The 17,463-nt window shown below is 37.3% G+C and overlaps 1 protein-coding gene across 1 annotated transcript in view; it reads left to right on the forward strand.

Annotated features, from left to right (window-relative positions):
• LOC124544955 overlaps nucleotides 1–17,008 on the forward strand; it is a 92,635-nt gene extending 75,627 nt beyond the window's left edge. Inside the window, exons 3-5 of the mRNA XM_047123702.1 lie at nucleotides 7,327–7,518; nucleotides 10,161–10,336; nucleotides 16,109–17,008. Of these exons, the coding sequence (XP_046979658.1) occupies nucleotides 7,327–7,518; nucleotides 10,161–10,336; nucleotides 16,109–16,262 (522 nt within the window). The 3' untranslated portion in view covers nucleotides 16,263–17,008. The remainder of the gene's footprint in view (nucleotides 1–7,326; nucleotides 7,519–10,160; nucleotides 10,337–16,108) is intronic.
• Nucleotides 17,009–17,463: the final 455 nt, after the last annotated feature.

The following is a 17,463-nucleotide window of genomic DNA, read 5'->3' on the forward strand; positions in this document are numbered from 1 at the left end:
GGATGTTGAAAACAAAGTAAACTGACAGCATAAGAAATGAAGAGGTTCTCCTCAGAACTGATGACAAGAAGAACAAACACTGACAGATGGGAGGAGAGGATAAAAACTATACAGGAAGAAAGAGGTTTGAATGTATCCAACAGATAATTGAGGATGTTAGGTGCAATTGCTACTCTGATGTGGAGAGGTGGGCACAGGAGAGGAATGTGTGGTGGGCTGCATCATCAATCAGTCAGCAGACTGATCTCTCTCTCTCACCCCTCCCCCTCCCCCCCCCCCCACACACACACATACACACACACAAAGAAGTGATATCTGCATATGTTTATTTTTAGTAATTAGTAAGTATTGTCCAATATAGCGGAGATGATGAGTTACAGATAGGCACAACAGAAAGAATGTTCCAAATAAAGCTTTCAGCCCATAAGACTTTCATCAAAAATAGATGACTCACACACACACACACACACACACACACACACACACACACACACACACGTGCGTGCATGCGTGCACACACACTCATGCAAATGCCTCTCACACACACATGACTACTGGCAACTGTAGCCATACTACCAGCAGCAGCACCAGTGCATGATGGGAGTGGGGACTGGGTGGGCTAAGGAAGAGGCTGGAGTGGGGAGGGGTAGGCCTAGTAGGGGTGGCTCAAATAGCTCTGAGCACTATGGGACTTAACATCTGAGGTAATCAGTCGTAGTAGGGGTGGCAGAGAGTGCAGTGCTGCTAGGGAGTTCACAGGGACGAGGTGGAGAGGGTAGGGCAGCTTTGTGCAGTCTCTAGATGGAGAGCAGGGGAGAGGTTGGGAGAGCAGGTAGCGGAAAAGGAGAGAAATAAAAAGACTGGGGGTGGTGCTGGAATGAGGGCTGTATAGTCTGGAACTGGAACAGAGAGGCTGGATAGGTGAGGACAATATTATCAAAGGCTGAGACCAGGAGGGTTAGGGGAATGTAGGATATATTGTAGGGAAAGTTCCCACCTGTGCGGTTTGGAAAAGCTAGAATTTGTGGGAAGGATCCATAAGGCACAGGCTGTGAGGCAGTGACTGAAATGAAGGAGGTCATGTTTGGAACTGTGCTCAGCAACTGGGTGGTCCACTTGTTTCTTGACCACAGTTTGTCAGTGGCCATTCATGAAGACAGACAACTTGTTGGTTGTCATGCCCACATTGAATGCAGCACAGTGGTTGCAGCTTAGCTTGTAGATCACTGGTTTCACGGGTAGCCCTGGCTTTGATGGGATAGGTGACGTTTATGATTGGAATGGAATAGGTGGTGGTGGGAGGATGTATGGGACAGGTCTTGCATCTAGGTCTATTCATCTACATCTACATTTATACTCTGCAAGCCACCCAATGGTGTGTGGCGGAGGGCACTTTATGTGCCACTGTCAGTTCCTCCCTTTTCTGTTCTAGTTGCATATGGTTCGTGGGAAGAACGACTGCCGGAAAGCCTCCGTGTGCACTCGAATCTCTCTAATTTTACATTCGTGATCTCCTCGGTAGGTATAAGTAGGGGGAAGCAATATATTCGATACCTCATCCAGAATTGCACCCTCTCGAAACCTGGACAGTAAGCTACACCGCGATGCACAGCACTTCTCTTGCAGAGTCTGCCACTTAAGTTTGCTAAACATCTCCGTAACGCTATCACGCTTACAAAATAACCCTGTGACGAAATGCGCCACTCTTCTTTGGATCTTCTCTATCTCTTCTGTCAACCCGATCTGGTACGGATCCCACACTGAGGAGCAATACTCAAGTATAGGTCGAACGAGTGTTTTGTAAGCCACCACCTTTGTTGATGGACTACATTTTCTAAGGACTCTCCCAATGAATCTCAACCTGGTACCTGCCTTACCAACAATTAATTTTATATGATCATTCCACTTCAAATCGTTCCACACACATACTCCGAGATATTTTACAGAAGTAACTGCTACCAGTGTTTGTTCCACTATCATATAATCATACAATAAAGGATCCTTCTTTCTATATATTTGCAATACATTACATTTGTCTATGTTAAGGGTCAGTTGCCACTCTCTGCACCAAGTGCCTATCCGCTGCAGATCTTCCTGGATTTCGCTACAATTTTCTAATGCTGCAACTTCTCTGTATACTACAGCATCATCCGCGAAAAGCCGGATGGAACTTCCGACACTATCTACTAGGTCATTTATATATATTGTGAAAAGCAATGGCCCCATAACAGTCCCCTGTGGCACGCCAGAGGTTACTTTAACGTCTGTAGATGTCTCTCCATTGAGAACAACATGCTATGTTCTGTTTGCTAAAAACTTGTCAATCCAGCCACACAGCTGGTCTGATATTCCGTAGGCTCTTACTTTGTTTATCAGGCGACGATGTGGAACTGTATCGAACACCTTGCAGAAGTCAAGGAAAATAGCATCTACCTGGGAGCCTGTATCTAATATTTTCTGGGTCCCATGAACAAATAAAGCGAGTTGGGTCTCCCACAATTGCTGTTTCCGGAATCTATGTTGATTCCTACAGAGTAGATTCTGGGTTTCCAGTAACAACATGATACGCGAGTAAAAAACATGTTCTAAAATTCTACAACAGATCGACATCAGAGATATAGGTCTATAGTTTTGCGCATCTGCTCGACGACCTTTCTTGAAGACTGGGACTACCTGTGCTCTTTTCCAATCATTTGGAACCTTCCATTCCTCTGCCCCTCTACCTCTATTACAGGAGTATGAGCCAACAGATAAGTGGTTGTTACATGCCATCCAGGTTTTTCCATTGTTTGTAAGTATTGTCCAAACACTTCAGTGTGGCAGTTTCAGGTGGGAGTGTTTTAAACTATGACTGTGTAAGATAATGAAAGATGTTGAGCCTGCAGTACCTTGTTTATGGCACTACTAACCTCCAAAAACAATTGCCTGTTGTCTGTTAGGTCACTGGTTGCTTCTCTGCTTTTGAAAATAGTGAAGAGGTAACTCCAGGTTCATTATGAGATTTGAGTACAACTCCCTCCAAAAAGAAATGGCAATAACTATCACTGTGTATCATTTATGCTTTCCCAGAAGCACAAACGATGGTTGTAGGCTGCCAGCCTTTTGAGAGGGAGGTGGAGCTTGTACTCTGCACCTTTCCTCTCCCCACAGTAGTCTAAATTCTCATTTTTTAAATGCTCATTGCCAACTCCTCTATTAAAAGTGTCTACACTATGATTCAGTCCCAATGAATTTACCTTAGTACCGGCATGCAGGGTTACAAGTCCACCATTTCATTTTGTATCTGAGATGATACCAAGATTTAGATAACAAACAAAAATTTCCAACACAAATAAAAATGTGTCTGAATCACACCAGTATGGCTACCATCAGTGTTGGTACCATACAATTGTTTAAATGAAAATGAAGATCTGTCTCAAGTAACACACAGAATGTGTTAGCTTCTCTGTTGCTGTCATAGAAATCACTGCCTTTCTTCATCTGAGGCCACTTCTTTTGAAATTGTGGCTTGTGATGTCTTTGTTAGGATGCCAACTGAGCCATATGTCATAACTACAACCTGTGGTTTTGCTTGACTTACATTTATATAACTTTGAGTCGAGCAGAAGGCCAATTACATGCAAGATTCAGTGCATTGTAATAAAAAGGACTGAAAATATACAAAAACACAAATCACTACAAAGTACCAAAATTAAAGTTAAGCAGAACACAGTTATTACAAATTTTAAATGACTGCATTCAATTTTGGGAGTACGAATCAGAAGTTGGATTTTGTGAAGGTAAAGTATTTTGAAAATTATCAGTGCATTTTTATTACTATTTTACTCAATTAAAAATCATGTTTTAAATGAAACAAGTTTTCTGAAATGAAGCACTTGACCTCCCACTTTGACTGAGATACCTCAACTGTTCCAAAAGGCCTCATAAGATAAGTAGAGCACCAGCTCTTGTCGCAGGCTTTGTGGGACTAACTCATGAAAGTATTCTGACAAAACATGTTGTGTCAGTGCAAATAAGAGATGATCCTGACTTTCAATAAAAGTTAGTCATAATTTCTGAAAGTAAAACCAAAAGTGAAAACTTGTGTTATGCAATGCAACCTTATGGAATAAATATGTGGTTAGTTAAATGACAAGCATGAAAAGACTCAGTAATTTTATGCTATACCTAACAGTGTTTGTTATGTTAGATGCGAACCAACTATTATTATTGAAAATTTAAATTATAATGAAAAAATAGCGTTTTTTCTCAAGCAAAGCTATATTTGTGAATTGAGTGCTTGCAGGTGGTCTTTATATAAAAATAGCAGAGGATTCAATAACACTGTATCACAAGTATTGTCACTCATAAAGAACTTTTTTATTGTAACCCCACTGTATAATTAGACTCCATGTATCAGATTTGGCAGAGAATGGGGAGCAGAAAGTGATGCGATGAAATATTGAGGTTTATTGTGTGAAGCTTGTTCTGGTGGTTCAGTTGGTAGCACGCTGCCTGTGAAAGGCAGGTTTGATTCCCAGTGTGGCAAACAGCTTTGGCTTTACACATGTTTATGTTTTGTTTTGTTTGTTAGGTAGACTATTATTTTGCTCCTGGGAGAGTATGTGCTATATTGGTGTGCAAGGAGCAAGAAAAAACCTGAAAGTAAGGTCAGAGCATGATAAGGGACATTGCTTTGAGTAAAATCTGCCAGAGAACCATAGGCTGAAAATGCACTATTACGGAGCTTTGGTCAAAAAACAGTAACAATCAGCAATAAGCGTGTGGATGACAATACCCCATAAAGAGATTTTCGCAAGAGGTTTTGATGCTAATCTGACCATTAGAAACCAGCAGTTGAGTTATTAAGCATAATAACTATTATTTGGGTGCAGTTAGCTTAAATTTACGCACTCCTGTATGTGCAGGCTGATTTTTTTGTCAGTTTATGGCTGTATTTCCAATAATTATGTATTTTTGATTTATGGTTATTAGTCAAATTTTAACTGTAATTTTTTTATTATGCAAGTATGACTTGTGTGACCTGTCACTTGATTCCATATGCCCTACCCTGCTCTTCCATTATTATGATTTTTATTCACCTCATACACACCAAACTAAAACTTTGTCTCAGATCAGGAACTGAATACAGACACAAGTGTTCCATGGGCAGCACTCTACCAGTTCAGCCAGACAAAAATGCCTCAAAGTCTGATTCAAGGTTTCAGCTTCCACTAGCTCTTCTCCAATCCTTCCAGATTCCACATATTCTCTCTCCAGTAATTCTACAGGACAAGCAACTACAAGAGAATAGCTGTAGTCCGTCTTAGCTACAGACTCATGATCGTAATTAAGATTAAGCAGAGCATACACCACGTTCAGAGTTTCATTCAAATAATGGTCTCAGAATTGTAGTTTATAAAGAATTCATTTATAAATCAATGCAATGTATATTATGAAGTAAATAGGTAGTCAATAATATTACAGAAGCTATGGTAACTCTGTGTATCAGCTATGGTGTATTCTGCAAGTGGTCCATATATGGTACTTTGTCATCATATACCATTATATGTATTTATGGTGTTGGGAGTCAGAAGAAGAGATTTACTGCCTAAAAGCTAACCTGAGACAGTGTAACATCATTACTGGCAACTAGAAACCATATATACTTGTTCACTAACCTTGAGAAGAGCCATTAACCTATTGGTAAGTAACACTTCCTAGAATAGGGTCATGTTGCTGTGGAAATGTGCACAAAATGAAAGATAAGGTTAGATGTAGGAACCACCACAGAACCTACAACAATATTATTTCATATCAATTTGTACACTGAAAACAGTAACTTCATGAGATAATTGGTCATGTTAAAGATCTGAACAATTGCAATAAACTATTTTATGAAGCAATATTGAATCAACAAATAAACACTGACTGTGGTGTCAATAATGTATCCCTGAGACATATAACTATAGAAAATACTTGAATGATGCTGTCATTACCATATGGAGCACATCATAATGGCACTGCAAACATTGGGACATGAGACAGACACCAAATTCCTCTACAAAAATGGAGTCAAGTATGACAGTGGGACAGACTGTGAGGCCTAGTATGGACTAGATGGCACAAGTTTGGGACTTCTATAAATTGCCAGTGGGAATGTCTGTTTTGACATCAGAGTTAACAGTAACTATAGAAGCACTGGAGTATCAATTAAACTGCACAGATGGCAATTCATGACGATGCAGTCCCATTCTTGAGCAGTGTGAAATAAAGCCCTGTGTGCTTGCCTATGTAACCAAAGACCCGTCCATTTACATCCTGCTGGAATGTCCAATGCTTGTGACCTTTGTGGCACAAGGGGACAAGAGGAAAAGGACACCCCCATCTATGAGCCAACACTCCAACCTATGAATCAACATGATATGCAATGGACTTCACCATTCTGAATGCAATGGCTGCAGCTTTTCAAAGAAAACTGAGAGAAGGTGCCCACAGCTCACTAATGCAGCCAAGAGCAGGAGAAAACACCTCTGAGGAATGCAGTAGTGTAGCTCTTAGGAACAGAAGAGTAACAAAGAGTTAAAAAGAAAACAGAAAAGTAGCTGCAGTAAACTTGAATTTAAATCCAAAGTCAGATGTGAAAGGAATATTGAGTACTTAAGCCACTAAACTGTTAATGAAAACAAGCTGAGTTGTTCAACAGCAGTCCGAAAGTGAATTACTCTGGTACACTGTCAACTTAATTTTGAGTCTATGTGATACCTGAAGTGAGTAAATATAAGAGACTAAATGTAAACTATCATCATCATGAAGAGCCTCACTTTACAAAACTGGTATTCATCATTACCTACCATCAGTATGTGCTCGACATAACTAATTATTAATTTCAGTGGCCTACAGCTGATCATTTCCACAAAACATTTGAGTACTTTTTGAGCATAGTTATCAAGATTTTACATATGCAGCATTAGGTCTCTTCTTGCACATTAATTTTCCATAATATCAATTTAAGTTTTTATTAGTCTTAAGTGTTTAACACATTTGTTTAGTTATTTCTGATTATTCACGTGCATTCTGACTACTATACCTGGGTGTATTGTTGCAGTTAGTTAATTCCCCAATTTTGTGAACTTTTATTACTACTGATCTGTTGACAAGTGTATAGGGAGACATAACAGCACTACCCTGCAATAAACTTATACAACAATACAGAAGCTTCAGCCAAAGAGGTCAATGATCATTACCTATAATGAAGACTGAAACTCTGATTACATATAAACTATTATGTTATAGTTTCTAATGGATTTTATGACATGTTTGGCACTTTTCATATTTTACTTGCAGGACAAAGACTCTGCAAAGCCCATCGACATTGAAGTGAAGTACAAAGAACAGAAGCTGTCTGCACCAGACAGCAAGCAGGCCCATCTGAAAGCCACTGTCCAACAGTTCCCCAAGAAGTACAGGCCCGACCTGCACAAAGCTGAGGGTGGTGCCAAGAAGAACCTGAGTCCAAAACCAGCAGCGCCAGAGCAGGTTAGTATGAAAAGATATAGGTCTACATATATCGTTCTCTATCTTACTCCCATCTTTTTCCATATTCCTGTGTTTATATGTCAACTATTAAAATCTTGTACTAAGAAATGTATTGGAACATTCAGTGGCCTTGGATGTATCAGAATATATCCTTTTTCTACGTACAAGTTTTATTCTTCGTTCATCATATACAGATGATTCCATCATGACTGACAACCTTCAGATGTGCAGAGCAAGCCATACATTAACAAAAGAGAAGCAGCTCTCAGCAAATTTATCTGTATGCTACATTAACAGGAAACCATGACTGGTGATTATACAGATAAATGTAAGATAGTAAATTACCAGGAAGGAAACTACTTTGGAAAATATTCATCTTCCTTATTAGCTATATAAAAGAGCTCCTGTTTACCATCCACTGGTAGCTTAATATTCACTTGGATATATTAATATTTTTTCAAATAAAATGGTTATCTACATCTTTAACAATAATTATGCAATTTTACAATAAACATTGCTAGTTACCACATATTTAACCAGAATGTTCAGTCTGTTAATTGAAATATCAGATAATCTGTAGGAGTGGTAATGGGAATTTTTTTAAATTTTCTTTTGAATTTGTAGGACTTTCAATTTATCTCTTGACATTGGATGGGTGGTTGTCATAGACCTCTGCAGCAGAGTACATTTTTCCACAAATTATTCTCTCTAGATTTACACAGGGACAAAACAAGGTAAACTGAGGTTCTTGTTTACTTTAGTTATATTTTTCCTCTGCATATAACAGTATCTCCTGAAAGCCATGTGAGCTCATGTATGCAATAAATTTTCATTCAAAATTTTCCTGCAAGGAAATAGCTCTTAGCAGAAAACATGGCTATTTGTTTTTAGTAATTAGTGGCAGAGATTTTCCCCTTCATGTTGCAGGTAATTTATATTAATATAGAACTTGCAAAATATAGTATATGTTTGTTTCTTGTAATTCTGTGTTCACATTTTAAGTGAGACATTACAATGAGTGTACATTATGTGCAGGGATTAAAAGGAAGACTGGTTTAAGTTGCAACAGTATTTTTTTGGATTACATCCGCTAAACATGGAAGGTGCAAGTAATTTTTTACAAACCATTGGTGACAAAATCCTGCAGCTTCAACATGAGATTGAAGTTTTAGAACAGTTGATACTGAGAAACAACAGCAAGATGGACACGACAAGATCACAAACTCCAGTGATAACTACAGCATCACGAGCTCACACAGGCATTGAAAATTTTCTGCATGCAGTTTCATTCTTGCCTTTGCCTAGGTAAACTCTGCCCATGCAAGAATATCGGCAGAGTGTCACATGCATTAACAGACCTCTAACTGATGTTTTACATCTGTACTCTCTGAAATAATAGAAACCGTAATAAAAGACATAATATTAAATTTTATACAAACATGCAATATTCCCAGCAATGTACAACAGGGGTTGAAAAAGAGCAAATCTACCAAAATAGCAATAGCTGAATTCATAACAGTTGTAACTGAAACACTTGATGAACAGAAGAAAGTCTGCAGTATGTTCCTGGACCTGTCTAAAGCATTTGATTGTGTATGCCATGACATCCTATTCGAAAAGCTTCATTGTTATGGTATAAGAGGAAAGCAGTAGACATCATTAAATAGTTTTTGAAAAATAGAAAGCAGTGTGTAGAAATAAAGCTAAAAGTGAAAAATAATAAGTGTCTTTTAAAATTTTGAAAATGCAAAATATGGGTTTCCTCAAGGATCCATCCGTGGTCCACTACTTTTCATTCTTTATGTCAGCGATATGACCAAAACAGTATCTGATAATGTAGTCATGTATGCAGATGACACTTCATTGGTTGTTACTGGTTCTGTAACAGATGACCTGCAAAAGAAGACTTCACTAAATATGTAAAGTGGGAACAATCATTCCAGAGGAAACAATCGCTTAATAAATGGAAACAAAACAATATACATGCAAATACAAGCAAACAAAAAACACACTTTGGACAACATTATTGTCGAGCTTGGAGACCTAGAACTAAAGGAGACAGACAGCTATAAATTTGGACTACACAAGCTACACAGAAGAAAAAAGATATCAACATGGTCATCAGAACATCTTTAAACTTGTTACATTGGTCAATAATGTTGCCTCAGTGACTACAGAATCTTATTGTTGCTGGAAGTGTGTCACAGATGAACTGTATCTTTAATTTAATTTTTAATTATTAATTTATGGTATTTAAGTGCCAGCCATCATTGCATGTATTTTTAATGATCATTATCATTCACTGGGGCAATAGCTTAAATGTGTGCTATGCATGCTTTCATAACTTTTGATGGATTTGTCAATATAGTATTTATTTCTGTAAGTATAATGGCCAAGCTAGATGAAGATTAGATCTGAAAAATACTTGATAATGATACAAGTTCAATTCAGTATTTTCTGGAAGGCATATGCTGTTTTAAGAATATTCCCATAGGATTTTTAATTAATATTTTCATAATTATTGCTATTATTAATCTGAAGTTTTCTTTCTAAAATATGATTTATGACTGATTAACTTTCTCTAAGAATAGTGTGCACGCTGAAGGTATATTCTGGAGAGACTGATTTTTTGTTGTTTGCAGGAGCCTGCAGAATCTAGCTTTTCTGCTGTTGTTGCGGATGCAGGCACACAAAACTTGGGTGATGAACACTTGGGTAATACTGTTCATCTCAGCAGTGGAGGAGATCGAGTTGAATTTCAGATGCATGGTCAAAATGGACCAAACTCTTACAAATTTGGATTTGACACAGGCAATGTGTAAGTAAGCAAAGTTTATTACTCCCTATCAGATCTAAACTTTTTGAATTAGTTACTATCGAACAGGGAGCACACAACAGGAAATCAGTGACCATAAGGCCTTTACAGCATTACTGAATAATGCTGTAAATAGAAATCCGAAGGAAGATAGCATGAGTTTCTGTTTATCAAGTGCAGCAAGAGACAGGTTTCAGATTACTGACAAGTCCACACAAAATTTTCATCTCCAGCACTAACAGTGCTGAGCAAAAAATGGTCAAAGTTCAGGAGCATCTTACAATTTGTTTTATACAGATATGTGCCAAGCAAAATTGTGCAGCATGGAAGAGACACATCATGGTTCAACAACCATCTTAAAAAGCTGCTATGAAAGCAAAGAGAGCTTCACTATAAATTTAAATGTAGCAAAAGCCTTAGCTACAAATAAAAACTGAACAAAGTCAAAATTAACATAACAAAGGCTGGGCATGAACTGTTCAACAAATTCAAAAGTAAAACTCTATATACTGACTGGACAGAAAATTTGAAGGTTTAGTCTTATATTAAATTGGTAAATGGATGAAAGCCATCTGTCCAGACACTATGTGACCATAATGGCACAGAAACAGAGAATGGCACAGAAAAGGCTGAAATACTAACCTCTTTTTCCCCATATGGGGAACATAGTATGTCATTCGGGATAGGAGTCTTCAGACATAAAAGTAACTTGGGGTATGTCCCAAGGGAAAGCTATAGGGCCGTTACTTTCACAATATATATAAATGACTTAGTAGAGAATGTCAGCAGTTCAATGAGGTTTCTTGTGAATGATGCAGCTATGTACAGAGAAGTTAAGATGCTAGAAAACTGTTGTGAAATGCAGGGAGACCTACAGAGGATTGACACTTGGTGCAAGGAGCGGCAATTGACTCTCAACATAAACAAATGTAACATATTGTGAATACATAGACAGAAAGATATGATTACATGATTGCAGAACAATCACTGGAAGCAGTTACTTCCATGAAATATCTAAGAGTTTAAGAACAGAGCTATATTAAGTGGTATGACCTCACAAAATCAATTGCATGTAAGGGAGTTGCCAGACTGAGATTCATTGAAAGAATCCTACTGAAACGTAAACTATCAACGAAGGGAGTAACATTCGGCCAATACTTGAAAACTGCTCATGAAACTGGGATCTGCTCCAGATAGGACTACTGATAGAGGAAATAGAGAAGGTCCAAAGAAGAGTACCATGTTTCGTTAAAGGTTCGTTTTGTAAGCACAAAAGCATCATGGAGATGCTAAATCAGCTACAGAGGCAGACACTGCAAGAGAGGCATTCTGCATTATGGTATGGTTTACTGTTAAAATTCCAAGAGAGTATGTTTCTAGAAGAGTCAACCAATATATTGCCTCCTCCTATGTACAAGGTGTACGTAAAGTCTGGGAACACATTGCACAAGAACCAAACATTGTACAGATATCATACATATGTCATTTTGAAGAGAAACCCTGAAAGGTTTTTTTTTTTTTTTTTTTTTTTTCATATATACCGCCACAGCATAGTTTGCTAATTTGCCGATAGTCAGCACTAGTCACAAATGGCAAGTCCAGGTGCGGAGCAAACTTTCTTTGTGTTGGAGTTTGACAAAAACAAGTGTGCTACAGCTGTTCAACAGATGTTTAGAACCACGTATGGTAAGAAGCCACCAACAATGAAGGCCATTTACCACTAGCACCCCATTTTCATGATGAAGTTTGTGGGTTCCTGAACATGGAGCTGCCGCATCGATGGATCGGCCGTGCTACAAAAGAGGACAGCTGTTTCATGAAATGGCCTCCCCAATCACCAGATCTCACTCTGTGTGACTTTTTTCTGTGGGGACACATTAAAGATCTGGTGCATGTACCACCTCTACCATGTGATGTAGCAGAGCTTCGGCAGAGAATACGGGAAGTGACTGCCACAGTCGATGATGCCATGCTGGGACAGGTATGGCAAGAATTTGATTATTGTATTGACATATGCTGGGCCACTTATGGTTCGCATATAAAATGTTTGTAAAAAAAAAAAAAAATTCAGAGTTTCTCTTCAAAATGCAAAATGTATGACATCTGTACAATGTTTAGTTCTTGGGCAATAAATAATTGAAAGTTTCCGGGACTTTATGTACACCCTGTATATTTCATGTAAAGACCATGAAGATAAAATTAGAGAGGTTCAAGTCCACACAGAGTACAGTTGTTCTTCCCAGTAACCATATGTTACTGGAACAGGAGCAGGAGGTAGTGACAATAGTGCACAAAGTACCATCCGGTACACACTGTAAGGTGGCTTGCTGTGTGTAGGCATAGATGTGAATGTAGATGTAACTCTAACCTAGCTTAGAAAAAGCTATGTCAGAGACTCAAGGTCTTGTCTCCAAAGGAATGTTACTTTATTCATGAAGTCTACACGTCAGAAAGATATCAGATACAAAAGTTTTCTGAAAAAATTAAACTTTACTAGCAAATAGGGACTTGACATCAGTTTTACATAGTTGAACATTTGGTCATTTTATATTTAAAGCATGAAACTACGAACAGTGAATAAAGTATTGTGTTTATGTATTTTGCTAACTAGTTATGAGTTTTAGTTTCCTGATAAAAGACACTGAAGCTGCTGTTCAATGAATACATTCCTGTAACTTGAAATTTAAGATGTATGCTGTATTCAGTGTACACTTAGATCCAATATAATAATTTATAGTTTGCTTGCAGGCTTTATATAATATTTGTCCCTACTTTGTTTAATGTGTCCTTGTAATCAATTAACTATTTATTATGTTCTGACATGAACAGTATGAAAGAGAATTAATTAATGAGTAATGAACCATTCTGTATGCATTTACGTAAAAATTGCAACAGCAAGATGGAGAGAAGATGGATACATTTGAGTGAAAGTAACTTTTTAACATAGATTAGGTACACTACGAAACTCAAATTATTAGGTTCGCAAAAATGTATAGAATCTCTGATCATGAGAATTCACAATGAGATAAAGTTTCCATATGTGGCAGGAAAAACTTCTAAACAATAAAATGTGGAATCCGAGTGGGTCTGGATATTTTCCATGGGAATCACTCCACACATAGTTTGCATGCAGATCCAGAATACATCAATACTGGTACCATGAGAAGTGACCAACTGGGTGTGTGATATCAGGTGAATATGCAGATCAGGGAAGTGAAGTTCTAGACTATTCCTCCTCTGCATACAACAGAGCTTTGTTCTACAGAAATATGACATATAGAGTTGCTTTAAGGAGACCAATACTTCAGGCTCTAAAACTTCCCTGCTGTTGGGCATCATTCAAATGCCTCTCAATACAGAAGATATCATATGCTGTGCCCAATATACTGCCCCAAACTGTCACACTTGGTGCTTGTCCTTAATGCTGCCCAACAATGGAGCCTGGTCACCATGGTGGTGTCTAACACAAACATAACCATCACAGTGCAACAAGTTGAAGTGGGATTATCCAAAAACAGCACATTTTTCTGCTGAAGATACCAACCATAGCAGTCATATGCCCATTGAACCCTGTGCCATTTGTGGTTTTTTAACAGTAGAAGTTAACACAATGGCACGTGTGTTGCCGGTCTAACAGTGTTACAAACCCAATGTTCAATGACCAAACATTCTGTCCCATTTGAACTAAGTCAAATACTGACTTTGTGCTACATGATGTTTGCAAGGCACTTGTCAACTGATTTCATGTTCTCACTCCATTTACCAGGTCTTCCTTACTAACGTTTATGCGACACTGCCCATCTGCCCACACAAGAGACTGCACTGCTAGGCTTGTGTGTGTGTCATTTATTTGCAACTGTACTCGCATATTGCTCATACATTGTTCCCAATATAATCTGACCATTCCAATAAAGTTTTACATTAAACTCCTAAATTGCAATGCAGGCAACTTTTTCCTTTTGGCTCTGATCAATGATTGCAAGGAGTCTAAGTTGTATCATTAAAAATGGACAAAGTGAGGAAACAGTACAAACATCTATTGCTGATTGATATTTGTTGCATTAACACATGTAACACCATGGATAATTAACTTGTTTTAAACTACTGCTCCTTTTCTAGAGTAAGTGCATACATTCAAATGCATGATTCTAAAGACACTCAAACACTGTGACTAGGGGTGGCTGTTTTGGTGTTTTGTATGATGTATTTACACTATAAAAAAGAGTGGTAGCTTAGAAGCCCATCTGCCTCTTTTCTTACATTAACAAAGCATCATATATTAATCGGTTGTAGGTGACTTGTTGTTCTATTTGCATTTTAATTTTTTGTTTCTAAGCTGGAATTTCCATTATTGTAGTTGTAAACTTGTATTATTGTAACTAATAAGGTCCTATACATTTAATTAAAATTATATTTTCTTTTAACAATATTATGAAAAGGAAAGTTCCTACTCACTATATAGTGGAGATGCTGAGTTGCAGATAGGTGCAACAAAAAGCCTGTCACAAATAAGCTTTTGGCCAGCAAGGCCTTCATTCAAAAAAATAGACAACTCTCTCTCTCTCTCTCTCTCTCTCTCTTTCTCTCTCACTCTCTCTCTCAATTCACACAAATGTGACTGCAGTCTCTGGCAACTGAAGCCACAGACTGCAGTCATGTGTGTGTGTGTGTGTGTGTGTGTGTGTGTGTGTGTGTGTGTGTGTGTGTGTGTGTGATCTGTTTTTGATGATGGCCTTGCTGGTCAAAAGCACAGTCTTTTTGTTGTGCCTCTCTGTGACTCAGCATCTCTGCTATATGGTGAGTAGCAACTTTCTTTTTCATAATATTGTTACATTCCAATGTTTGATATTTTCTTTTAAAGTTTTTGATAATTTGAGATTAGTGCATCTAGTAACAAAAATAAATTCAGATAAGTTTCATAATGGAAGTATCGTACATTTCATTTATAGTGACTAGTAGAATAATGCAGCAGATGAGGGTGCTAATTACATAGCTTCAATATTTTTGCTTTCATAGAGTAAAGTACAACAACTGACAAACCTTATTTTTGCCTTACTTAGGTTTACATACAATGTTTGATGATGAATATTCAACTACTCATTAGATATTCTAAGTACCTAATTCAAAGGTCTGCCTCCTCTGTACATTACATATCTTTTGTCTTTAACATTAGAACCTCTTGTAAGAGTCTTACATTTACCACAGAAATTGCATCAAAAGTTTAGATATTCATAGGGAAATGTTGAGTACTATGCACTGACAATACTTACCTTTCTAATTAATTCCACCACAAGGAATTTTTTGATCAGGAGAAATTCCTGCTTACTGCGGAAAGAGTATTTTGCTACAAATGATGAATTGGTTAAAGGATCAATGTATGTATACACAATGTGTCAGTATTCTTTACATTGTATGTTTAGGATCCAAAGTATTAAGCAATATCCCAACTGTCTTCATATTATTTGTATAATACATGCTGACATTCTTGATAAAACAATGATTTTCAAAATGATTTCATACAATATTCGCCCTCTTTTTGATAATAGTTTTCTGACCAATACTTAATTTACATGAACATATAGCATAAGGTGGCAGAGACATTAATTTCACAGTTGTAAGAAAATATTTTGACTACTGTTTTGCATTTTTATGCATCACTTTTTGCTTTACACCCCATTGCTTATTTTTGAGATTGTTTAACGGCAGCTTGAAAAATATTGATGTATTTCTGGAAGCAATGCAGTGTTCTTATTTTTTTCTTTTTAAAAACAACAGGCACAACAGACTGATCCGATATGAGGAGCGTGATGCACATGGCAATGTGAAAGGGCATTATGGATTCTATGACAAAAGTGGTAAACTGCATATAGTCAATTACTCTGCTGATCCCCATACAGGGTACCATGCACAGCCTGGAGTTGTTGGATAATATGATCTCATTAACAACAAATACCACAGGAAAACAGCGTGCCAGCAAATTTGGAGTTGTGGTCTGTTACTATACTCAAGCTGACGGTGCTCGTAATACCCAGCATAATTGTGAAATATTTATTTCTCAAGTGTTTTGCAAAATCTTGCTGATATTCTCCCCAACAAAACTTATAATCAGTGGTCCATTTAGTATTTTACTGCAAAAGTTTTAAGGCCAGTTGTAATACAGGTTGTCTGATTCAGGACATCCAAGGTTTTTTTTTCTGTTATCCAAGTGACATTCCTCCAACAATGAATGGAATTTGCTAAACTGTTACAGTCTCCTTCTGAGTGAACATCCTATATAGATGTTCATATTGGCATTATCATGACTATTTCTCAACATATGTGCACACTGAACATCCCACTAGCAATCATGAAAACAATTATCATACTTATAATCTAATTGGAAATTTAAGAATGAAATAGTCCAGTGAACAAATGCACTATATCAGTGACATTACAAATTGCACACATCTAAGTATGAAATCATCAGTTTTGTCTTCCAGCTGCAAGATTACAGTGTACATTTGAAGAGTGATGTGAAGTTCTTTTTTTATATTTTTGTATTTTCTTATACATTTTTTATAAATAAGTCTAGTCTCTAACTTGTTATCTTGTTGAGTTTTGTAAACTTCTGTGTAGCATGTTAAAGCATTGTGCAAACATGTCTGATTAAATTATGAAGTTTTTATTTGTTGCAGAGATAACTGTTTTATTGTATCCCCTATCCAAAAATTATCCATCATCTAGACATTAATAGTTCTAATTGTTTTCTTGAGGTTGAATGGAATTCCATTAAAATTCAAATATGCTGAAACAGAGTTCCAAGCAATTTTTACAACTGCAAGATGTCTCTTATTATGGTCAGAAAAGTGAAATAATATGGGATATGACTCAAGAATTCTCATACTGCATCAAATAATTAAAACACCCAAGGGATACCGTGTGAGGAAAATGTTTAGTTGCCCATGTCTTGTGACACACACTAACACCACCTTCTGTAAAAGGAGAACTGTGAAGTACCTTTCAAACATTTAGTTATTCTTGACTGAGTTAAATTCCCTGGAAGAGGAATATCAGTATGAGTGCTTTACTGTGATGAATGTTGCATCATACAGAGTTTCTTACAGTGGCAAATAATGGCAGTGTGAATGCAG

This window comes from Schistocerca americana, chromosome 8 (genome assembly GCF_021461395.2).
Source record: "Schistocerca americana isolate TAMUIC-IGC-003095 chromosome 8, iqSchAmer2.1, whole genome shotgun sequence".
Lineage (NCBI taxonomy): Eukaryota > Metazoa > Arthropoda > Insecta > Orthoptera > Acrididae > Schistocerca > Schistocerca americana.